This window comes from Camelus bactrianus, chromosome 18, assembly GCF_048773025.1.
Source record: "Camelus bactrianus isolate YW-2024 breed Bactrian camel chromosome 18, ASM4877302v1, whole genome shotgun sequence".
In the NCBI taxonomy this organism is placed as follows: Eukaryota; Metazoa; Chordata; class Mammalia; order Artiodactyla; family Camelidae; genus Camelus; species Camelus bactrianus.
Window position 1 is genome coordinate 28161380 of NC_133556.1, and position 22792 is coordinate 28184171.

Genomic DNA, 22792 nt, shown 5'->3' on the forward strand with positions numbered 1-22792 from the left:
CGCCGGAACCGGAAGTTGCGTCCAGCGCTTGCGCAGGTGTGCGGCCCGGCTGCTGGCTGAAACCCTGCTCCCGCTATGGGCCGACGGAGAGCAGCGCGCGGGCCAGGGGCCGAAGGCGGCCGCACTCGGCGCCCTGCGGGCCGCTCTTTGGAGGCCTTCGCCGAGGAGGTGGGCGCCGCGCTGCGCGGTGAGTGGGGAGTAATCAGGAGTGGTGCCGGGGGTCTCAGGCCCAGGACTAGGCCAAGAAGCCGCACCTGAAGCCAGGTTCCCTTCTCTGCCCCGTGCAGCAACCGTGGAGTCAGAGGCAGCCGAGGCCGAGGGCGACCCGGGTCTGGCGCGGCTACCCGTCGCACTAGCAATGTGGGAGCTGGGCCACTGCGACCCCCGGCGCTGCACTGGCCGTAAGCTGGCCCGCCTGGGACTGGTACGCTGCTTGCGCCTGGGCCACAGGTTCGGCGGCCTCGTGCTCAGCCCAGTGGCTTCCCAGTACGTGTCCTCCGCAGACAGGTAGGTGGGAGAGGACAGGGTTGGGGTAGGAAGTGGGCGGGGTGCCTCCCTGGACTCTCTCGTCTTAGTAAGCCCTTGACTCTGGCGCGTCCTTACTTTCAGGTCTCACCTACTTATATTGATGTGTCCAGTTTGCCCCCATTGCCTAGCACAGAGCTCAGGATGTAGAAGGCTTAAACAGACGTTTGTTGAGTAAATGAGCCTTCTCAGGGAACAGCCACACCCACAATTCTAGTTCAAAAACTTGATCCATGAAGCTCCTTGGGGGTGTTTGGGGTGGAGGAATGATGTTCCTGTATCCCCAGTGAGGCTAGTATCCAAGGACATACCTGCCCTGGGACTAGCACCAGGTTGACCCCAGAACCTAGCCCTACACGGATCTTGGCAGACAGTTGGTGGCACAGTCTGGGGTCGCCGTCATCGATTGCTCCTGGGCCAGGCTGGACGAAACACCGTTTGGGAAGATGCGGGGAAGCCATTTGCGGCTCCTGCCCCACCTGGTGGCCGCCAACCCTGTGAACTACGGCCGGCCCTGCAGGCTGTCCTGTGTGGAGGCCTTCGCTGCCACCTTCTGCATCCTGGGTGAGTTTGGGGCCTCGCAACCTGGGGGTCTGGCTGTGCTCCTGGCAGTGTGTTTTCTGTTGCAAGTCCTAGGAGGAACATGATGGTGTGCAGGGAGGTGGTCAAATGGACCAGCCAGGGTTTCATCCCAGGACCCACTTGGAGTCCTCACCCTGTGAGGCTGAGGTGGAGGCAGAACAGCTGGCCTACTAGCACTGGTGTTTGGCCCTCGTCTTGGCACCACTGCCGATAGCCTTTTGTTAACACATCTCCAGAGAATTTATGGTCCATGTGGAGGCCCAGCTTGGTGGCCCTGTGAGACTTCCTGGGGGATTTAGTGGGCTACAGAGGCAGAGGCCAGCGAGTGGGCATGGGTCTGGCTGGTGGGGTGTTGTCTTGAGGGATTTTTATGTCCTGAGACAGCAGCAGCCTAGCAGCCAGGGTGATAAAAGAGGAATTTCCACATCCGTGGAATCCCTCTTTTCTTGCACCAACAGGCTTCTCAGACCTCGCTGTCATCTTGCTAAGGAAGTTCAAGTGGGGTAAGGGCTTCCTAGACCTGAACCGCCAGCTCCTGGACAAGTACGCAGCCTGCAGTGGCCCAGAGGAAGTGCTGCAAGCAGAGCAGGAGTTCCTGGCCCACGCCAAGGAGCACCCTGAGGAGGAGGACATCGGTGAGGCCTGGCATGGACACAAGCCCCCGGGGTGGGAGCTGGGGCCCTCTACGGCTGCCACCTCCTTTGAGAAGCCCGGGGGTTGGGGGCCCTTCCTGCCACAGCTTGTAGGACACTTGGCTCTGCTCTCAGTTCACCTATAGGTCACTGTCCTCTTTGATTCCTTGGCTCAGATCCCTTTGACGTGGATTCAGGGCGGGAGTGTGCAAACCCTAACAGGCCCGTGGCTGGCACCTGGTAGGTCCTCAGGCTTCCCAGTTTCATGACAGCTCAGACCCAGGGCTCCACTCTGCCTTTGGCCTCAGCCCCTGCTGCGGGGTGTGGGTGGGGGGTGTCCTTAAACACCACCAGGATAGCTTTTCTGACTGCCGAAAAGGGAGGGTGGACGTCCCCCTGGAGAGGTTTTGGTTTTGAGGGTACAGGGAGTAGGAGGAATCTGATTTCAGCTTGGGGGCTTTGGTGGGTGAGTTAGAGGAGGGGGTCACCTCAAACTGGCCAGTGAACACACCCCTCCCTCCCAGGCTGCCGACAGATGGTACTCGCAGTGATAGTGAAGATGAGTCTGAGGAACTTGGGCCTGACCCCAAGGACAGTAGCAGCAGTAGCTGCTCTGAAGAGGAAGAGACTCCAGAGCAAGGGACTGAGGCCAGGGTCCCCACAGAGCTTTGGAAAGGAATCAAGAAACGGCAGAGGGACTGAAAGTTGCAGACATATATTTTTGGAGCAGAGTGACAAGGGGATCTGGACACAGCAGCAGAACTGATGAGAACCCACACAGGCCTGGTAACCTTGGCCCCCTGCATCTGCCAGCAGGACTGGACCCTGCCCAGGTTCTCTCCCAGCACTTTTAACACAGCCTTGCTCTGGGTCCTGCCTCAGAGCCCTCCCAATGAAGCTGCAAGCCAAGGACACCCCAGTGTGAGCCTCTGTTTCTTTCTACTTGGCTGGGGGGGTTCAACCAGACCCTCAGGTTCTAGTGAGGCAGACCCTGCCAAAAAGGGGATGGGGCTGGAGAGTAGGACTTGTGTGGGTACCCGTGCATACATGAAAGGAGAAGTTGGACAGTTAGACAGTTGGCACGGAGCCCCTTACACAGACCCACCAGCCTCCTGAGACCCTCTCCTGGGCCTATGAGCTAGGTGGGGACTGGGGACCTGTGCAGCTCTTGGGCAAACCTTCCTCCATATGCCATCTAGGATGGAGAACCCTGTAGCCAGAGAGTATGAGGACACTGCAGATGCTTACCCTCTCTCTCCAAAGCTTGGGTTGTCCAGTTTGGAAATCCAGGCCTTCCTGCCTCTCTGCCTAGTGAGGCCTTTTCCCAGCCCACTCCCACACCACCCCCTAGGAGACAGAGGTAGATCTTCCTCTAGGACAAAGTCCTCCACTGTGTCACTGGTGATATTTGAGGGTGGACTATTCTTTGTTGGAGAGTTCATTGCAGGATGTCAAGCAGCATTCCTGGCCTCTACCCACTGGTGCCAGTAGCACCACCTTCAACACTTCCTGCTTGTGACTGACCACCAAAAATGTCCCCAGGGACCACCTGGGGGGCAAGGCCACCCCACTGAGAACCCTGTTCTCTCTGCTAGGGGTGCGGAGGGCAGCTGCTGGCCAGGCCCTGCCCAAGCTTCCCAGATCCAGAGTGGGGTGGGGCTTACTGGGCATACAGGGTTCACAGCACATGCTACAAGGCCAGGGCAAATAGGAGCTGGAGAGTCCAGTCACAGCGGACACACCATGAAGCAGGGGAGGGGCCTCCGCAAGCCCTGGCTGCACAGAGCTGACCACAGAGTGACAGGACATCACGGGGACTTGGGGAGGGTCTGGGCTAATGGCCGCAGCGGCTCAGGGATCCGCTTCCATGTACTTCTCCAGCTCCTTGAGTCTTTTGACAAACTCCTGCGCCTCCTTGTTGGTGCGGCCCTCGAGCATCCTAAGCGCTGACTTCACTGCGGGCAGGTGAGAGGGCCTGGCCGGCGTCAGGTCCCGCCAGCCCTGCCCCACTCTGCCCCCGCCCCCGCCCAGCCCTGCCCCTGGCTCACCCTGGGCTCTGGGCCGGCGCAGGTGCAGGGTGATCGGCTGCCCGGCCCTCGCGCTCCCTCCAACCTGGTGCCTTGCGACGCCGCCAATGCTGCCCAGGCCCAGGGCTGCCTCGCCCGCGAAGTCGTTGGTGGACAGCCAGTCGTGGTCCATGACGGTGAATAGCACACAGGCGCCACGGCGGCGGCACGCCTCCGCTGGCACGGAGCTGCAAGGGAGGAGGGCCGTCACCTGTAGTCCTGCTTCCCGCTCGGGGTAGGCAGGGTGGGGAGGGACACTCACAAGTAGAAGAGCTCGTCGTACACGGGGTGCAGCGTCCGGCTCTTGACTTGGGTCCTCTGGCTGCGGACCAGTGGGAAGAGGTGCGGTGGGCCCAGCTCCACGATGACGAAGGGGTCACTCAGGCCTGGGAACACAGCTGTAAGCGGGCCCCGCCCGGCTGGCCCCGCCCCTCCCGCCCTGCCCCACCCCACCCCACCCCTCGCCCGCACCATTGGCGTCCAGGGGGAGCAGGTCAGCCGCGTGCAGCACCTCCACCGCCAGCCGCTGCTCGGCTGCCTCATAGTGGCAGCGGACGCTGAGGCGCCCAAACCGGTTCTGCTCCAGAGATCTCTGTGGAAAGGCCAGGGGGCCGGTGAGCGGAGCTCGGTGACTCCCGGGGCGGGGCCTCGTGCCTGCGCCTGGGCCGCACTACCTGTTTGAGCTTGTCCAAGTAGTACTGCTCGATGCACTCCCGCGTGGAGCACTGGTGCAGGCGCAGCTCCTCCTCCAGCCTCTGCAGGAAGGAGGCGGGCGCTGGGTGATGCGGCAGCACAGTGCTGCTCCTCACGCCCCATTTCACGCATGGGGGTGGCTGAACTCAAACTCCGGTCCCTGATGTCCACACCTCCCCCTTCCTCTCTCAGAGGCCCCAGGGCCAGGCCTCACCTTGTAGCTTCCGTCTCTCAGGCTTTCCAAGGGCAGACCCTGGCCCTCAGCGTGGAAAAAGTTGACCAGGGCCTGAGGTGGAGCAAGAAGGGAGAGATGTCAGACACGGTGGGTGCTGGGGACCAAGATTGTAAACGGAGCCTTGAGCAGCACCTGGCTTGGGCTCTCAGGAACCCAGGGCAGAGGCACTCACACCTGGGGTGCATCAGAAGCCCCCAGGAAGCCTGGGAAAATGCCAGTGCCTGGAGCCAGGTAGCTGTCATAACAGGTATCCCAGGTGCTGCTGACAGAGGTTGGTTGCAGGGTAGGAAACATTGCCCTGGTGGATTCCCAGAGGAGGCGCTGTCCTGGATGGGAAGGCCTGGCTTCCCAGCAGGGGGCAGCAGGGGGCAACAGGGCACAGCAGGGCAGTGGGGCAGCTCAGCAGCCTTGTCGCCCAGGACCAGCAGGGGCGTGGGGAGGACTAGCGGCCCTACCTCTAGTGTGAAGTGGAATCGCCCATAGAAGTCAGCAGACACATCACGGTTTGCCCCCAGGGCCTGCAGAATGGCCTGGAGGAGCAGCTCCCAGAGGGCCTCCAGCACCCTGCAGGGGCACAGCAGGGGTGACCAGACCCTGGGCTGCCCTGAGCCAGGCCCTGCCCCATCTGCCCTGGACCATACCTGTTCAGGTTCTCCTTCACCAGCGAGGCATTCAGCAGAGCCAGCTTCTCATCCAGGTACTTCAGGAGTGGGGCCACAGCCTGTGGGCAGGGGCCTCAGGCCTGAGTCTCGGTTCCCACCCCACACATGCATTCCCAGCCGCGCCCAAGCCCTCACCTGGTGGGGCACTCACCTCGTCATTCTGGATGGAGTCAGGTGAGAGGCTGATGTGCTGCACGTACTTCCTAATGTCACCCACCATCTGAGGGAGGGCCACACTCAGCACGGAGAAGGGTTGTGGGGAGGGGGCAGCTGATGTCTGTCCCATGGTCCTTGCATACCTTGGAGGTCAGGTGTGCCGTCACGGTGCGGGCCTCCCGCTGCAGGTCCTCATCCAGGGCCTGCGTGCAGCTGAGCAGGGGGCGTGGGAGCGCTCCCTCAAGCCCAGCAGCCCCCTCCGACCAGGTCAGTCCTCGCAGCGCCTGGCCCGCAGCCTTGCGCAAGAGCTCCACGTCATTGAGGACCACACAGAGCTGGGAAGGTGTGCCAGACAGACGTGGGCTGGCAGTTGTGTGGTGGCCCCACCGGGCCTCCTGTCCCCCAACAACCACTGCCCACCCGTCTGCCCCCCAGCTCACCGCCTCGCTCACTGCCTCGCCTGCAGCCCCAGGCTGAGTGTCCACCTTCTTCCGCAGCAGGTCTGTGTAGAAGAGGGCGGCTTCACACAGGTCCTGGGGTGGGAGATGGAGGCTCAGGAGCTGTGGGCCATGTCCCCTGGACATGCCCCTCCAGACCCCAATCACTTCCTGATCCATAGTTCCCCACCTGGCTGAGCTGGGTACCCAACCCCTGGGCCTGGACAGGGTCAGGCCATGCCAGGCGGGCCCACAGCTCCTGGATGTGGCTGAAGCAGAGGCTCGCAGTGGCCGCGGAGCTGCTGTGCTTAGAGGAGGCATCCGTGGGCTCCAGCTAGGAAGCAGGAGGGGGCCTGGGTTAGAGGGGTACCCCAGTGGAGCCACAACCCTCAGGCCTGGGTGCTCACTCACAGTGTCCACGTCCACAGCTCCCTGAAGCCTCCACTTGGCCTGGTCCCGCAGCACCTGAAGCCAAAGCTTCACAGCGGGCAGGAATGGGGCGTGGATGCCAGCCAGGGCGAGGGAGCGGCTGTCTCTGCAGTGGGAGGTCAGTCAGAGTTCTCCCCGACCCAGACACCTTGAGCTAACACATCACAGGCTCCCAGCTTAAGAAGGCACTTGGCCTCCTGTCCCAGAGCCCTCCCAGAGAAGATGGGTGGGGGAAGGCTGGGGTGAGGGCAGGAGACCCACCGGCCCGGGATGCTATTCCAAAAGCGCTGGATGTCTGCCAGGGTCAGGTAGAGCTCAAAGAGCCCTGAGGCCACCTCAAGGGTCATCTTGGGGCTCAGCTCCTCCGTCAGCACCCATGCTTCTTCAGCCACCTGCTCAGGAGAGTGGAATCAGGCTGCCAGCAACAAGGAAATCAGGCTCCTTCCCAGCCAGGACCTCTTCCCTACTCCCCATCCTCACCAGCCGCTCCAGCTGCCGGAAGGTGAGGGTGAAGAAGTCGACCTTGATGATGCTGCAAAGGACACACCTCAGACACCTGCTCGCCCGGCTCCCCAGCCTGGAAGTGCCAGGTGCAGGGGCAGCAGGACTAGCTCTGACCCCACCTGTGGAAGAGGCTGGCGTAGATGCCGTAACAGGACTGCAGGTCTTCGTAGACAGCGTCAGCCAACTTGACCAGCCCAGCAAGGCGCTGTGGCCCTGGCTGCAAAGAAGCCCAGCACAATGACCTTCTGGCCGGCATCCATCTGCCACCCTCCTCCCCACTTTCCTGCAGCTACGCCCTCCCTGAGTCGCACCTGCTCACGAGGGCTCTGTGCATTCAGGAGCCTGTCGTACCAGTCGCGATTGCCTCTCTGCAAGGGGAACCACCAAGGTAGCGTGGTTGGTGGGAGGGCACAAGGGCAATGAAGTGTGTGTGGTCCAGCTGGGGTCAGGGCAGCTGCAGGGCACAGGGCAGGGACTGGGTGGTTAGCCCAAACCAAGCTACCAGACACACCTTCAGGGCAGCAGCAACATCCATGTTCAGCTCCGTCTCAAAGGGGCAGATCTCAAAGGAAGGTTGGAAGAGCTGCAGCTTGCTGAGACACCTGGGCAAGGGGCCACGGTTGACTGAGGCTGCCCCCCAAGTCCCCTACCCCAACCCGTGGTGCCAGCCTTTGCACCCACTTCAACAGCAGCTCCAGGCGGTAGACGGCTGTGCTGTTGGTGGCAGGAAAGTAGTCTCGGATCTGGCGCAGCAGTTGAAGCCCAAACTCAGAGAAGGCAGAGAAGCTGTCCGCCAGGCTCTCCTCCTGGGGGGACAGGGCCCTTCAAAAGTGAGTGCCTTCTCTGAGGCAGGGAGGGCCAGCCAGTCCCCCAGGCTCTGCCCTGAAGAGCACCCTCCCTACGGTGACTTCCAACCCCATGTGCCTCCTCCTGCTGGCCTTTCCAACCCCAGCTTCCACAGCTCCCCCTGGAGGCACAGATGCCCTCAGGGCCTTTGAACCACCAAAGTTCTTTCTGCTCCAGTCCTGAGAGCTGGCCCTGTCCCTCCGTTCCTCCTGGGTCTGAAGCAGCATGGCTTCCATCCCGCGGAACTCCATTTCAGTATCGCACATCCCCATGTTGGTACCGCCCAGCACTTGCTCTCTCCTAGATCATGCAGTTTGTCCATTTGTGTTCAATCCCCTACCGCCCGCGCAAGCTGTGCACCCCACAGGAGCAGGTCTCTGGCCTTCCCTTTGTGCCCCACCCCAAACGGCCCCACAGCACACCCTCTAGGAACAGCATTTTCAGCCCACGTGGCCGAGCCCACCTGCTCCTGCGGCAGCGAGGCCGCCTCCTCCCAGTGCGCCTGCATGTCCTCCAGCAGCCCCAGCAGGTAGCCGTAGTCCAGGGTGCAGGTCTGATGGTGGCGGCTGCTAACCTGCCAATGCCTGCCGGGCCCGGCCCAAGATCAGGGCAGCCGCATCGGACCCCGCCCCCCGAGGGACCCCGCGCCTCCCAACTCACTGCATAGCCCCTTCCCGGGCCCCGCCCCCTTCCGCGCCCTGCCCATTCACGTGCAGTTCCGCCCGTCGAGGCCCCGCCCCTCGCTTCGCGGCCACGCCCACTCACAGCACCGCCAGCTGCAGCGCCGACAGGTTGCTCTGAGCGCCGTGCAGGCAGAGCACGGTGGCAGCAGGCCCGCTAAGCTCACCGCGCCAGCTGCTCGAGTTGGGCTAGGGGACGGGCTGGGCGTGGGTGGAGGCGGGAGACCCCCATTCCCTCTCGGTCTCCAGCCTCCCCGGCTCGCCCTCCCCACGCCGCGCCGGCCGCCCCGGGGTCCAGAGGGCGGCGCTACCTCCTCGGCTCGGTGCTCGAACTGTAGCAGACGGCTGAGCAACAGCAGGTAGGACTGGAAGCCCGACCGCCCGTGCTGGCTCATGCTCGTGTCCCTCTGGAACGCATGGTCCATCAGTCACCAGCCCTGCCCGAGCCGGTGGGCTGGGGTGCAGGGCTGCAGGACGGAAGCCCCCTTTTGGCTCCCTACCTGTGTGGTGATCAGCTTGAGGACCAGCTGGCAGTCTCCTTGCACGCGGGAGGCGCTGGAACGCGGTTCCAACTTGAACCAGCGGTCTTCACCAGCCACCGGCACTTCCTGGGGGAAACGGGGTCAGACTGACCATTCTGCCTCCCTCTTCCTCCAACACAGACTATCTCTGGGATCTGGGGGAGAACACAGTCCTCCACTTCCCACTCAGCACGGGTGACCAGCACACAGTGAGTGCTCAGGGGTGCCTGGACACAAGAGGCTCCAGGAGGCTGTCCTACCCCCACCCCTCTACTGCACAGTGCCCCCATCCTGAAAAGGATGGGAAACTCTTGGGGGATCCCAGGGCAGAATCACCAGCAGCATCACAGGAAGGCGGGGCATCCACACCCACTCACTCGGACGGGGATGTTGAGACACCCCAGGAAGTCATCGGTGTGGTCCTCCGTGGGCCCTGCTGTCCCATTTGCACGGGCGGACTTGACAATCTGTTTGAAATACCTACACACAGCAGGGTGGGTGTCACACCACCCACTGGTCTCCAAGGCCCAGCTATGAGCAGAGTCTGGGGGCACAAGTGTCCCACCGGCCATACCTGCCCATGCCCTTCAGACCGATGACTTCATTCAACTTCCTGCAGGCTTCTACCAGGGACACGTCATCATCATGATCCCTGGAGGCAGGGCAAGTCAGGGGACCTGCTTGTCTGAAGCCTAGCCTGGCTTTGACTGCCCCCTCCCACTGCCTCCTGACCAGAGGTGCCCACATCCCCTGCCCTGCAGGACACAGGGGCCTATACCAGATGTCCAGGTGCAGCTGGTCTGTGCTGACATCCTCGATCTCACTATAAGGAGAACAGAGAAATGCTCATGAGGGTCCGGGGTGATCTTGTACCCAGGGCTGGGGCAGGAAGAGTTTCTGAGCCTCAGTTTCCTCTTCTGGAAAGTGGGCATAGGACCACCAGCCTCGGTGCCCTCAGCAGTCACAGCTGCCTGCATGCATCCCCTGGCCCAGCTTTGCACTGTGGCAGACCCCGCCTGACCACCCTGCCACCCAGATAGGCAAGGGGCCTTACAAGAGGAAGTGCTCGTTCCACACAGGGTTCAGGGTGCTGCTCTTGACCTCAGTGACCTGGATGCACTTGGCCGGCAGTGGGCCACCACGCTTGCTGCCTTTGCGGAAGCTGAAGCGCTGCTCCTTTTGTGGGCCCGGCTCCCGCGGCGCACCCGAGGCCGGCAGGATGCCCAGCATGCAGTACGGGTCACTGAAGCCTGGGACAGGGTGGGTGCCTAAGCCCCTGTCCCCTGACCCCAGGTGCCCCCTCTACCCCATGACCTTCAGCCCTGGGCCCGGCCAAGGTCCCAGCCAGCCCCCACTCACCATTGGGGTCTTTGGCCAGCAGATTCTTGGCACGCATGACGGAGACTTTCAGGGCATATGTAGGGGCCTGCGGGTGAGGGGATGCTGAGGGTCTCTCAGAGCTCAGTGTGGACCAGACACAGCCAGGTCCCATTCCCCTTCACCCCTGAGTCCCTACACACGAGGACCTCACTGGTTGGCATCTGCCCAGGCAGGTGGCAGCCTCACCTTGGCCTTCTTCACACGTTCCATGGCCTCTGCATGCTCCTCAGGGCTGGTGCCAAACACCTGTGGAGGAGGGGCAGGTGTGAGAGCCCAGGTATCCCCAAAGCCAGGCTGACCATGGTCCTGGGGGCCTCACGTGGTTGGGGGAGCACACACAGGTGAGGAAGAATGGTGTATTTATCCACAAGTTGGTTTGTCTTTTCTACCTTTTTCTGAGTGTGTCAGTCCGTCCTTCTTTGTCCTACATCTGTCTTCCAGTCTTTTCTGGTGGTGTTTGTATTTGTCTCTGAGTCCATCTGTCCATTTTTGTGTTTTCCTGCTTGAATGTGTCTGTGTGTCTATCACTCTGTCTTCGGGGCACAGCTGTCAGCCTGTGTGTGTCTGCCTGCACGTGTGTGTATGTTGTGTATGTGGGGAAAATTGGTGTGTGTTGTTCAAGTGATGATGACATTGGCAGGTGGGGAAGAGGGTCCCAATCCTCCCCAGAGATGGGCGGGGCCAGGTCAGCAGGGTGGGCGGGGCTAACAGGGTTCACCTGCTGAAGGTAGCCCAGTAGGGCCTCCTGGTCGTACACCTGGTCAGGGCCCATGGTCCCTGCGCGGTAAAGGACTGTGTACAAGGCTTCCTCGTAGAGCATCTCCACCTGCAGTTGGGGTGGGAAGCACGTCCTGAGGCCTAGCCACCCAGTCCCTGTATCCTCTCAGCCCCAGGCCCTGAGTCCTGGCCACAGGGGATCTCAGGCTCCTAGGGTCCACCCTGTGTGCCTAGCCTCCAGCCCTCAGCAGCTCCACCTACTGGAGGAGGTCCCAGTCTCTGTCTCTGTGCCTTTACACCTGCCAGGCCCTCCCTTGGGGGCCCCTCCTCACCCCTGACCTCTGCTTGCTATCATGGGGAGGTCTGGCCCACCCACCCCTCCCACCTTTGCTGTCCACCTGTCCCCAGACTCTGGGCTGGCATGCAGAGGTGCTTACAGCCCCTCCCTGGGGCCAGACCCCTGTCCCCCTTACCTCCTCTTGGGTCAGGGCTCTCAGGCCACGGCTGGGGTCCACGGGCTCTGTGGGGGCGGGTGAGCTGCTGCGCAAGAGGACCTGTGAGGGGGCGCAGGGTAAGGGCCTCGGTGGGTGGGGATCCTGGCTGTAATCAGCCCCCAGGCTCCTGGGGCCAGCTGGTGGGGGAGCGCTTCAGGGAAGGGGGGAGTCAAGGGGTGGAGGCCAGATAGGGCGCCCCCATGCTGGGCAGCAGTGCCTTCATCTGTCCTCACCTCAGGGCATGGCAGGCCCTGTCTGCCTTCCCCCTTCTTGAGGATGAGGCGCATCTGGGTGAAGAACTCCACGCCATCTCCGGGTTTCCTGCCAAGAAGGGCCAGGCTGGGAGTTAGCTTCAGCTCACAGCACATGCTGGCCACTATGACCCAGGGAGATTCGCCGGGTCCTTGCCTGTCTAGGGGCCCAGGGTGATGAACCCAGTGCCCCCCATGGCCTTGGGTTCACACCCTCCTGGGCTCCCCTGAGGGGCCATGCTAGGCAGCTGGTGTGTGAGGTCCATTGAAGGAAGGGAGGCCAGATGGCTGTGACCATGCGGGAGAGGGCTGTGGGGCACCCACCAGGCCCCGGTGGCGGCGGGCTCCTGCGCTTCGACACTGGTGCTCCCCGGCTCCTCCTCAGTCCTCCGGCGGAAGGAAGGGCACACCTGCACCTGCCTGAGCACGCTGCTCTTGATCTCCAGCAAAGTGGACATGGTGGGCAGCCTGCGGGCAGAGAGCACAGTCATGGCCTCCAGTCTGCCCATGTGTTGGCTTGCTCACTGGCATTGCCTTACCGTCCCCCAGAATCACATCAGATGCCACATTGAGCAGTTGCTAAATTAGCCAAAACTCGGCAGAAGCCCTGTTCCTGGCAGTCGGGAATAGACTCCTGATTAGAGCACCATGGGGGCAGGAGGAGATGGCACTTCTAGGGGGGTGGTGGCTGGTGGAGGGCACCTGATACCATCAAGGCCACACAAGGCAGGGGTAAGGAGAGCAGAGGCCCAGGACTGTGCTGAGCACCCAGGGGCCCAGGTGATCTGAGGCAAGTCTCTTGGTCTCTCTAAGGCTTTGTGTCCCCATCTGCAAAACAAGAGATGCCTCCAAGGTGGCTTTGGGCATGCGATGAGGCTGTTGCGAGGTGATGGCAGTGCCCAGCAGAGGAGTCTGTGCTCCATCACTGGGAGCTCCTGAATTTCACTAAGGTGGGGCGAGTTCTGCCACCCCTACCCATGCAGGGCTGGGACTCCCTAGCTGTTCCCTTGGGGTCTGAGGACAACATGACAGGGTGTGCCTGTTCTCATGGGAGCTTTGCTGGGGGGGACAGAGATGTGGGGGAGTGAAGCCCAATTCATGCAGACCCCATGGCCCACTTTGGGGCCAGGGCAGACAAAGGCCCTGCAGAGGGCTAAACTCTCCCCAGGATGCCTGGAGTCCCCATCCTGCAGAGGAACCTGGTGGCACGGCCCCTGGAGCTGTGGCCCCCAAGTCCAGGGCCTTCCCTGCAACCAGGCCTTTACCCCATGTAGCCAGGATGAACAGGAAGGGCCACTGGGGGGTCCTCAATGCCCCATCCTCACCCCGTGGACTACCTGCTGGAGCACAGCCTGCTCCCCCTTCTGGGAAGTGTGGGGCATGGAGCCACAGTCCCTGATCCCTCTCCTGCCTAGTTTAAGTGCCCATATTGCCATGGCAACCAAGCCACCATGCAGCATCCTGCTTGGGTAGCCCAGATGCTCTGGAACAGAGAAGAGTCCTCCATTGAGGGAGGAATAGGGTCTGGGCTTGGCAGCCCCCTGCTCCTGCATCCCCTGAAGCCAGCTAAGTCCTGGTCATTCTGCTCTGTGTACCTGTATGTGTGGGGGCAGGGCTCAGACTGAGCAAGACTGCAGCCCTGGGAGGGGCTGCAGCCCATGACCCCAGAAGTGGGCACCTCTGAGCAATGGGGAAGACCTTCCTGTCCAGGTGGCAGGGCCCTGGGATGCCTCTGAGGACTGAGGGTCTCTCACAGCTGTCTCCAGTCTTCCCTGGCCCAGCACACTGTCACACCTGCACACCTCCCCTGGGGGCTCACTGTCTCCTGCAGACCACGGCAGGGAGGGCAGGATGACAGCTAAGCCACCAAGGGCCCTTGAGCCACCTCTTCCATTGCACCGCCCAGCCCAGGTACCCACCTCTCCCCTGGGTCAGGCAACAACCTGTCCTGGGCACCGCTCCTTGGATCCCCAGAGTAGTCTCCTTGTCCCCCCATTGAAAATCATCAGGGCAAAGTGAAGACCCTCCCCCCTGGTCAGGCTACCTCGGCCGCTGGGTGACACCCCTCAGGCTCCCTGCACTAGGCTTGCTGACCTCTCTGTGCAGGACACACAGTGCTCCCCTCTGCCCACCTGGGGCCTTCCCGCTTGCGTCTGGGCCCTCTCCTTGTGGATGCTCACTCGTCTGTGTCAGCCGGAGCAGGAGGCACTGTCATTTTCATTTGACAAAAGAGGAAATGGGGACCCAGCCAGATCCAGCTGTACTCACCCCGATCTCACAGGCACTTAGAAGTGGGAAAGCCAAGTCAGACCCGCCCCTGCCCTGTGTGCCCAGGCCAGCTTGCCCGCTGCTCAAGAAACCCACCTGTGTTCGTGCAAGTCTCCATTTGACTTCTCTCTGTCTCTTCCTTAGAATCTTACTCTCCACTGGGAGAGCTGGGGCCCTGGCACACCTGGCACCTCAGGGGTCCTAAATAGACTTCTTGAGCAAATCAGGTCTGCATCCAGAATGGCTGTCCCTGGTCACCAGGCGCAGGCAACATCTCATCCTGCTCCCTGTTCCTCCAACCCCAGACCTGTGGAGCTCGGAGGACAGTGGGCTCAGAGGGCCTCATCTGGCCAGACCCAAGAGCTGGGGACAGGGAGGGCAGGTGGCTCGGCCCTTACGGGGACAGTGCTCCAGGGTCTCCCCTCACACCTGCCAGTGCCTGTCCCTAAGAGCCTCCCCAAAAGATGGGGGCTCGGTAGCTTGGGCCTATGCCTTCCTGAGCTGTTGCCTTACAGCCAGCCATGAGGTCCCCAGGGGGCCAGGCATCATGAGAGGAAGAGGCTGCCCCCGCACTGCCCCCAAAAGCTAGGGAGCAGCCGCTGCTTGAGCTGTTGCCAGGGCAACCGCCAGCTGCGTTTGCATCTGACAGGGGCTCCTGGGGCACACGGTCCCAGAGACAAAGATGACGCAGGAGCCAAGTGGCCTGAGCTGCAGGGTGGGGGGCTGTCTCCATGAGAACACAATGATCCAGGCGAGGAGAGCCACATCCCCTGATAATCCTCAGACCAGCCCTGGAGACAGGGTGCAGCTCTGTCTGCGCCCCTCACCTAGACAAGAAAACTGAGGCCCTAGGGTGAGGAGCCTGCCCAAGGCCACAGAGCCAGGAGGCGACCTGGGATGGAGCCAGGGTTTCCCTGGCTCTGGTGTCCAAGCACTAAGCTCTGGGCATGTCTGGAGTCCCTGGATCCAGGCGGGCTGGCCTCTCCCTCTGCTGAGCAGCTCCTCCCTGCTCCCTCCCTCAGCCCGTTGCCAGGATGGGGGCAAGAGTGGCATCTGGGTGCATGTGTCCAGGTAACCCTCTGTTCTCCTGGAAACCCTAGACTGCCTGAGCAGTAATGACCTCACTGCACCCAACAGCCTGGGTCCTGGGAGCCAGCAAGCACCTTACCCAGAGCTGTAATCAACCATAGGTGTGTGGCCTACTGCCAGGAAGGGGCTCTCAGCCTACACGGGGCAGAGTGAGCTGGGTATCAGGCTGAAGGGGACACCACCCCCCTCATCTGTCTAATGGGCCCCATGAGACTCCTTCCTGCACTCTTCCTGTCTCCATCCCTCCTGGACCTGGGTAGCAGCTCAGAATATGACATGACTGCATCCTTGCTTATGTGTGGCCACCAGGTCCCATATGCCCAATGAACAAAGTGAGGCCTGCCAAGGAGCTGACTGCCACACAGGCACCAGGGCCTAGCCGAAAGTGACAGGCCCATCGTGGGGTTGAATGGGAAATGGTAATTCTGCTAAGTGGATTGATGTCACTGTCCCATTTTACAGCCCGGGGCTGGGGTGACTGGTCTGGAGCCCAGGGCTCAAAGCCAAGCTGATTCCTGCTAGCCCACTTGGGGGCTGGGGTGGCACTGAGGCAGGTGAGTCCCTGGCAGCTGAGTGAAGTGGAGAGACAACTCTGTCTCCCTCATCAGAGGCCCCAGTGGCCAGCCAGGGCCACTTTCAGGGCTCTGGGGCCTTCTTACTGAAATCGGTCCCCGGGGACTTAGGGGTAGGGGGTCCACCGATGTTACCCTGGGTGTGTGTGTGTGGTGGTGGTGGGGGGTGGCAGGATGTCTGGCCTCACCAGCTGGCCCTCCCTGCTGCCCTCTTGGTCTTCCCTTCCTGGTCCAGTCCCCACCTGGCCCCCTTCACTCTTCCTATAGGATTTCTGACTCCCATCTCTCCGAGGCCTTACTGACTCTCCACACAGTGCTCCCCTGCACACAGCGCCCCGATGCAGGTCACCTGGACTGCCCACTAGACATACTGCTCCCTGGGGTCTCCTCCCGACCTAATCCCTGGGGAGGGGCCTAGGATTCTGCATTTTTAAACCAGCTCTGTAGGTGGACCTATAGCTCTGAAGCCTGAGGCCAGCTGTAAAAGGCTAGCTAGATGCTTCTAGAATGAACGCATTTAAAATGAAATGCTCCCCCTTCGTTCTTCCTCCAAGGGCCCCTCTCATCCAGCCAGCTCAGCCCCCTCTTCCCTGTCTTTACTTACCTGTCCACCTCGGCGTTCCTCCCTCCCCCTTCTCTCGGTGATACCCCTCTAGCCCTTCCCTCCAGTCCCTCCACTTCCCGATGGCTCTCGCAGGAACTTGGTGGGGGGCAGTTCTCTCAGGTTGTTTCCCTCATTGGTGGGCGGTCGGTCGGGGGGCAGTTTGGAACCTTGGTGTCAATTTTTTGACCGCCCCCAGATCCCTGGAGGGATTTGGGGGAGACAAGAAGTCCTGCCAGGGCCAGTGTGAGTCAGGAGAGGCGGGGCGCTGGGGGCGTCTTCCTCCCTGGAGGGTTGGCTGGGAAACCCCGCCGAGCGTCTCTGGGGTCCTCGGCCCCGCCCCCACCTGCAGCCTCCCCCTGGGATAGGGTCCCAGGTCGGAGTAGGGGGCTGGTCACCCTGAGCATCCCCGGGGCCAGCAGGGACGGTGGTCCTGGCGTCTCGCGATCCCCACGGTAGGGAGGTATGGCCTCCCAGCCCCTCCTGAGTGCGCACCCCGACCCCGCCAGGTCCAGCTTCTGCGCACCGAGGGGCACAAGAGCAAAAAGCCCGAGGCCCGCTTTTCCGAGCGCACGCCGGCCTCTGTCTCCCCGGGGCCGACGACGTATCTTTGCGACCTCCTCGCGCCCCGGAGGAGGCGGCGAGCGTGGCGCGGGAGCCGGACAAGCAGCGCCCCAGTCCGTCCAGGGGGCGCCGGGTCGAGTTTCGACAGCTGGGCGGAAGCCCGCGGCACTCACCGTGGGCCGGGCGGCGGGGACGCGGGGACGGGGCTCCTGTGGGCTCCGAGCTCCGCACCGGCTCCGGGGACGCCCAGGCTGCGCGAGCGCTTCAGCCGCGCGCGGACAACTGAGCGTCGCGGTGCCCGGGGCGGCAGCTGCAGGGGCCGGGGGTGGGACCGGGCCTTCTCGCCCCGCCCCACCGCTCTCTCCTCGCCCCGCCCCTCGCGTCCCCAGTACTGCACGCCCACCCCGCTGTGCTCCGGCCGCTAGCGGCGCGGGGCAAGGATCCCTGAGGCCCAGGTGCCCGCCGGGCAGCCCCTCCCCCAAGGGGCGGGGCTCGGGGCTGGCAGTCTACCCACAAGTGGACGCAAGGTGGGCAGCAGGCTCTGCTCTGCGCCAGGCCCCCCTCCCAGGGGCCCCAGGAGAGCCAGAGTCTAGGAAACCGAGTAAGACATGTCTGGATCCGCAGCGCAGAATTTTCTGGAAGGACTGCGCAGTCAGCTCCAAAGTCCCCCTCTCAGCTCAGCGCTGTCCCCAACACCAACCTGAACTGGGCTTGGGTTTGGGAACTCGGCCACCGCGGTCCTCCTAACCGCTCCTTTTCTCAAGAAGGGACAGTCCGCACTGGGGGCGATGGTATCATCGAACGCCCACAACAATCCCAGGCTGGGCCACGTGCTGGGTCACCCAGCCTGCTGGAACACCAGCCTGGGCTGGATCCCCTCTAGTGCTCTTCCTAGCCTACTCTCTGCTCCCCTCCTCTGTATCTCCATCACCTGGACAGCTTGTAAAAACAGATGGCCGGGCTTGCCCCAGACCTTCTGATTCCGAAAGTCTGGGCTGGGGCCCCACCATCTGGGGCTCCTGTGACCACACTTGGGCTGCTCAGAGGTTCTGAACTCGTCTGAGACGCACAGGGTCCTTAGAATCCTGCCCTGCCTTTGGCCGGTGCTGCTGGACCCTCAGAGCACCTTGTACTTGGGGGATCAGACTGTGATCTGGAGAAGTCTGGAGGTCGTCTTTAAGGAGGGACTCCAGGCCAGGAGTGGGGGGAGCAGACAGGCCTGGAACCCACTTCAGCTCAGGCCCGGGGCAAGGACAGTTGGCTCTGGGGAGGTCAGGGGTCAGCTGAGCTGGGGTGGGGGCCAAAGTCTGGAGGATCATGGTTCCAGAACGGAGCTGCATGCAGGGAGGCAGCTCACCATGAACATCTGTGCCTTCTTCATTCCCCCATACATAAAGGACCAGGTGGTGCTCCCCGCTTACCCCAGCATGGGGTGGACACTGCTCTGATGGGGCTACCACCTGTCTCAGTTTCTAGATCCAGACCTCACATCCATGCCACTGGTGCCTGTCTAAGCAGGATGATACACAGAGCCACCAGTGTTGGGGAAGACAGCACTGCAGGGTCCAGGGACAGCACTGCAGGATGGATTCTGCTGGAAGCTCTGGCCCCAGGCTCTGCTTCCATCCTGACCCAGCACAGCCAGGCAAATGGGAGAGGGGCTGCTCAGGAAATATATCAACTGCCTAGGACAGATGAGTCAGGTAAGCAGGGGAGAGGCCTGGACCCTATACTACCAGCTACCCTTTGGCTTCCTTCTGTAGAGGATGGGAATTGGGGTGGGGGCAGCTAATGTCCTTCCCTGGGGAGCTGGCGGGTCCTGAGCCAGGATCTTGGAGCTGATGCCCTCCACCCCTGCAGTCTTGCGTCAGGTTCTGCCAACCTGTTGGAACAAACACGGCCTGGTTGCCATGGTGATCATAATGGCTTTGGGGTGAAGAGATGAGACTCTGCAGCTGCTGTAAACAGGAAGTTAGGAGGGGCAGCTGCCAGGGGAGGGGGCCCCTGCTTGCACCCCCTCCCATGCCCTGAGGGAGCCAAGGGGGCTGGGGGCCAGTGGCATCACGCAGATGCACCAGCCCCAAGACTAACATTGGAGCCTGTTGGGGCAGAGGGCCCCTGGAGACCTCACCACCCTCTTTGGCAGGTAGGGAAACTGAGGCCCAGAGAGGGGGAAAGGCTTGTCCAGCACCACACAGCAACAGGCTGGGCCCCAATCCCAGCCCTGGGCCTCAGTTTCCCCAGGAAAGAATAGTTCTCAGGGTCCTTCCCTCCACAAACACTTCGTGAGGATGGAGCAATGGTCCTGTTCATGCCAACCACTTTATTCTTTCCTGACCTGTTCTGAGACTGAAGTCAGGCCGCCTGGGTCAGACCCCTGCCTTGCCACACTCCTCCACTGCCTTGGGCCTCAGTTTTCCTTATTTGTAGGCTGGAGATAGCAGCAGAGCCCACCCTTCAGCAGGTGGGTCTCAGCACTGAGCAAGCTGCAGCTCCTCTAGTCCACAGGGGATGGGAAATGGCCACTATCCTCCCAGAACCCTTTAGTGTCCTGGGGAGGGGATTTTTCCTTCAGGGACCCAGCTTTCACCTCCAAAGTTTGAAGGCATAACCTCATCCTTGTGTGATCCCACAGCCAGGAGAGGGCTGGGAGCCTGTGCCCGAGACCTTGCACTGAAGGCTTTACCCTGGTCCCCTGCCCCAGGCCCCTAACAGTGGTTTTGAGCTCCAGGGTCAGTGAGGGGGTGGCACGGGGCACTCACGTGTCACTGCAGGAGTTACAGCACAAGACACCCTGCCTATTGGGGTCTTGGTGGGGCCAGTGAGTTCACCCTGGGGGCTTTAGGCTGGAAAGGGTCTGGCAGGCAGGGGAGCAGCTTTTCTTCCTTAGGGCCAGAAGGGCCTCAGGCTTGGCATAAACCCTCGGAATGGCTGCTGGCGGGAGGGGAGAAGGGGCCGCAGAGGTGAGGGGCATCTCGGTAAGGCCAGGGCACTGACATCGGTTTTAACAACGAATGAACCGACGCCCTCCGGTGGCAGCCCTTGGAATTGCAGGCACAGCCTCCTAGCAGTCAGGCTCCTCCCACCGCCCTCCCACTGCTTAGCATCTGTCCAAGGACATGGTAGGGAAAGGAGAAAAGGGAGGTGGACCACAGGGAACTCATGAACACACAGGGACTCAGGCCAGGAGACTCAGGCCAGGGTTTCTGCCTCCCCTACCCTGAGGACCTTGAGAACTGCAGGAAGTTGTCCCATTGCCTGTGCTCTCCTGGGTGGTTCTGTGGCTCCAGGTGGGAGGGGGTCTGGTCTAGGTCTGGCCCCATGCCTGAGCTTCTGGGGTGCACTCGCTGGAAACCCCGTGGGGGTCCTGTGGCCAGCACCTGCGCAGGTGGAGCCGGCGGTGCCAGGCCGAGTGCCTGGCCCGATGCTCTGGGGCCTCAGGCCTGAAGTTTGTGTGGGGACAGAGCAGCAGGCCCGCCAGGGCTTTACAGCCCCCATGAGGCCTGCCACAGAGCTGGCAGTGGACGGAGTGCCTGCTCCTCTAGGCACATCACTCTGCACACTGGAGGCTGAGGCACGTATCCCAGCTTGAGCTCCAGATTCTCTCTTCAAAGGTGAGAAAGACCCCTTTGGGATAGTCACCTGTAAGAGAGCCCAGGGAAGGAAGAACCCAGGCCCAGGCCCTATGACTTTCTTTTGCTGCTTCCTCATTATTTTCTTCTAGGAGCTCAGATAAAACAGTTTTCTGACTAATGCTGGAGACTTTGGGCCAAGTGCCAAAGCCTGTTGGGTCTGGAGAAGGCAGCGTGGGTGTGACCCAGTGCGCCAACCCCTCCATCCATCAGGCCCACGGCCTCCACAGACAGGGTCAGTGTCTGGAGGCCACCAGATGAGCCTCCTGGGGCCACTGTGGCAGGACACCCCCAGACTTAGAAGCAGAGTTAGCTGGGGACAGATCTGGGCCAGCACTCCCTGGGCCCTTCCCTGCTGGAGCTGGCTTAGACCGGTTCAAGCTGGCTCAAGTCAGTGCTCTAACCCTCCAACCTGGCAACTCGTCGTCATGGCAACCTCAGACTGGAGGCTGACCATCAGCAGGGGCTGGATGTGTGCGTAGTGTGGTGGGAGGGCCTTGAGCCAACCTGTCAGGGAGCAAGGTGGCCTCGTGTGGGTGCACAGGCAAGAGGACACAGTGCTGGCTCAGCTGGGACAGTCTAGGGAGGCAGGGGGACCCGCAGGGAACCAGAGCCCAGCCAAGAGCCTACTTGGGCTCCGGGCACAGTGGTTCCAGGGGAGATGAGGCCCAGGGCTCCCAGCCTGTCCTGCCTGTGGTCGGGTTCCTTGGGAGGCCCCAAGGCTGACCTTGCTCTGCACCTGTGTACAGACTGGCCCAAGCCAGTCCTAGACACACCATCCCAGGGGTCTGTCCAGAGTCTGAACCAAGGGCTCATGTGCACTTTGGCACCGTGAGAATGGCGTCCCGGCTCCATGAGGAGGTCCACCCCTGTGGTAAGAACAGCCCCAGCTCCCTCGGGACAACCTGTTCCAGGTCAGGGAGGTGCAGGCGAGACTTGGTGACTAGGCAAGGGGTCAGCACAGGATGTGTGCCCAGGTTCGGGCCGCAGTGGCGCATTAGGGGGATTCAACTTTGGCTCTAGGGAACATCACCCCCTGCCACTTGTGAGTCACTGGGCATCTGAGGCTGGGGGCTGAGGAGGGCAGGCAGCATGGGACAGGCCAGCCTGGCTCCCGAGGGCAGGGCGGCACAGAGCAGGGGTTGGCCTGTGCAGACCGGGCAGGAAAAGGATACCCTGCAGGCGGCAGTTAGTGGAAATGTTTTAATTAGAGGATTTTTAGATACAGTGGTTCATCTATTGCCCACAATTCCTTACTAATTATTAGGCGCCTCATGCTGGGAACATACTCTCTTCCCTCACAGTAGAAACAGGATGGTCACAAGTCATAGTTCTCATGTTACAAGAGTCACATCTTTGTTAAGCCAAGGACTGTGGCACAAAAAGGACATTTCGTTAGCCGAAGTCATGACAATTTACTAGAAACATTGATTACTTTAGAATGCTTTAACTAGAAAATATATTGACTTTCCATATATATTAACCATATACAGGTGTAACTATTACTAAGAGTAGTTCGGTCATTACAAAATAAGACGTTCTGGAAGAGGCTACAAATACACAACCCGCTGGATCCCCCCAGGCCCCCTGCGTCAAACACATCATGGACATCGAATTGGGGCTCAGCAGCCCGACGAGTGTGCAGCTCAGTGAGAGAGCAAAGCACTGGGGCCTCGGAGCTGCACGTGCTGTGGGCTCAGGAGCCCTCGGACTCTTCAACTTCCACCGCCATCCTGCCGCCAGGCCGCGTGTTTCCTGGGGTGAGCTTCGGCCCTTCCTGACCTGGGGCCCAGTTGATGGGCCCTCCTTGAGCTCCCATGGGGATCACTCAGCCCCCTTGGTCTGTGGGTTGAAGCCACAGGCACTGGGTTCTGACAGCGAGGGCGAGGCCAGCTGGGGATGGGTCAACACTGTGCTCACAGGGACCCCTGAGACCGGCCCCCACCTTCAGCCCCTCCTGCTGAGCCCGCTTCTGGACGAAGACGCTCTGCAGCGGGCTCAGGTTCCAAGGTGCCTGCCGAGGACAGTCAGAGCAGGGTCAGACACTTCAAGAAGTGGGAAGAGCATGAGGGACAGCGGCCCGAGTTACCCACAGACCACCCAGTGGGCGGGTGGCTGATATGCGAGCACTGGGGGGAAGATGCTACATGCGGGGGCTCGCGGCAGCCTGGTGCCAGGTGGAGGCTGCACACCTAACCCGCAGGCTGGGCTCCATCGTTGTGGCCCAGCCACCCTCAGCCGCCTGTGCTGGCCATC

General features: G+C 61.6%; 2 protein-coding genes across 4 annotated transcripts; one reads left to right on the forward strand and one right to left on the reverse strand.

The window, feature by feature from the left end:
* Positions 1–14: 14 nt before the first annotated feature.
* Positions 15–2653, forward strand: TSR3 (TSR3 ribosome maturation factor). 2 transcript variants are annotated; one of them, XM_010949929.3, is made up of 6 exons: positions 15–187; positions 288–507; positions 896–1089; positions 1566–1742; positions 1916–1979; positions 2264–2653. In XM_010949929.3, exons 1-6 carry the CDS (start codon positions 76–78, stop codon positions 2439–2441), a joined length of 945 nt encoding a protein of 314 aa, XP_010948231.1. In that variant the 5' UTR covers positions 15–75; the 3' UTR covers positions 2442–2653. The 2 variants fall into 2 exon arrangements, with proteins under 2 accessions (XP_010948231.1, XP_074202716.1); XM_074346615.1 differs by having other exon boundaries at positions 947–1089.
* Positions 2439–17233, reverse strand: BAIAP3 (BAI1 associated protein 3). Of its 2 annotated transcripts, none has more exons than XM_074346607.1 (34): positions 17078–17233; positions 12135–12278; positions 11793–11880; positions 11539–11619; positions 11067–11174; positions 10535–10594; positions 10328–10394; positions 10023–10218; positions 9747–9791; positions 9543–9620; positions 9346–9448; positions 8948–9055; positions 8759–8854; positions 8533–8636; positions 8231–8351; positions 7603–7727; positions 7433–7523; positions 7233–7289; positions 7041–7138; positions 6898–6949; positions 6679–6809; positions 6400–6523; positions 6179–6322; positions 6004–6084; positions 5695–5886; positions 5547–5615; positions 5375–5454; positions 5189–5297; positions 4713–4784; positions 4480–4560; positions 4277–4397; positions 4068–4191; positions 3788–3993; positions 2439–3694 (listed from the first exon to the last, which is right to left on the reverse strand). In XM_074346607.1, exons 2-34 carry the CDS (start codon positions 12266–12268, stop codon positions 3591–3593), a joined length of 3450 nt encoding a protein of 1149 aa, XP_074202708.1. In that variant the 5' UTR covers positions 12269–12278; positions 17078–17233; the 3' UTR covers positions 2439–3590. The 2 variants fall into 2 exon arrangements, with proteins under 2 accessions (XP_074202708.1, XP_074202707.1); XM_074346606.1 differs by having other exon boundaries at positions 5992–6084.
* Between the last annotated feature and the right edge of the window lie 5559 nt (positions 17234–22792).

What these genes read in the sequence shown, in the direction of transcription:
- TSR3 (XM_010949929.3), top strand. Translation starts at nt 76, where the DNA reads ATGGGCCGACGGAGAGCAGCGCGCGGGCCAGGGGCCGAAGGCGGCCGC. An exon ending in TACGTGTCCTCCGCAGACAG is followed by an intron (nt 508 to 895) that starts GTAGGTGGGAGA and finishes GGATCTTGGCAG; the next exon opens with ACAGTTGGTGGCACAGTCTG. An exon ending in CCCTGAGGAGGAGGACATCG is followed by an intron (nt 1,743 to 1,915) that starts GTGAGGCCTGGC and finishes TCCTTGGCTCAG; the next exon opens with ATCCCTTTGACGTGGATTCA.
- BAIAP3 (XM_074346606.1), bottom strand. Translation starts at nt 12,268, where the DNA reads ATGTCCACTTTGCTGGAGATCAAGAGCAGCGTGCTCAGGCAGGTGCAG. An exon ending in AGGGCCTGCCATGCCCTGAG is followed by an intron (nt 11,620 to 11,792) that starts GTGAGGACAGAT and finishes GCCCCCTCACAG; the next exon opens with GTCCTCTTGCGCAGCAGCTC. An exon ending in GCTGGCCAAAGACCCCAATG is followed by an intron (nt 10,219 to 10,327) that starts GTGAGTGGGGGC and finishes ACCCTGTCCCAG; the next exon opens with GCTTCAGTGACCCGTACTGC.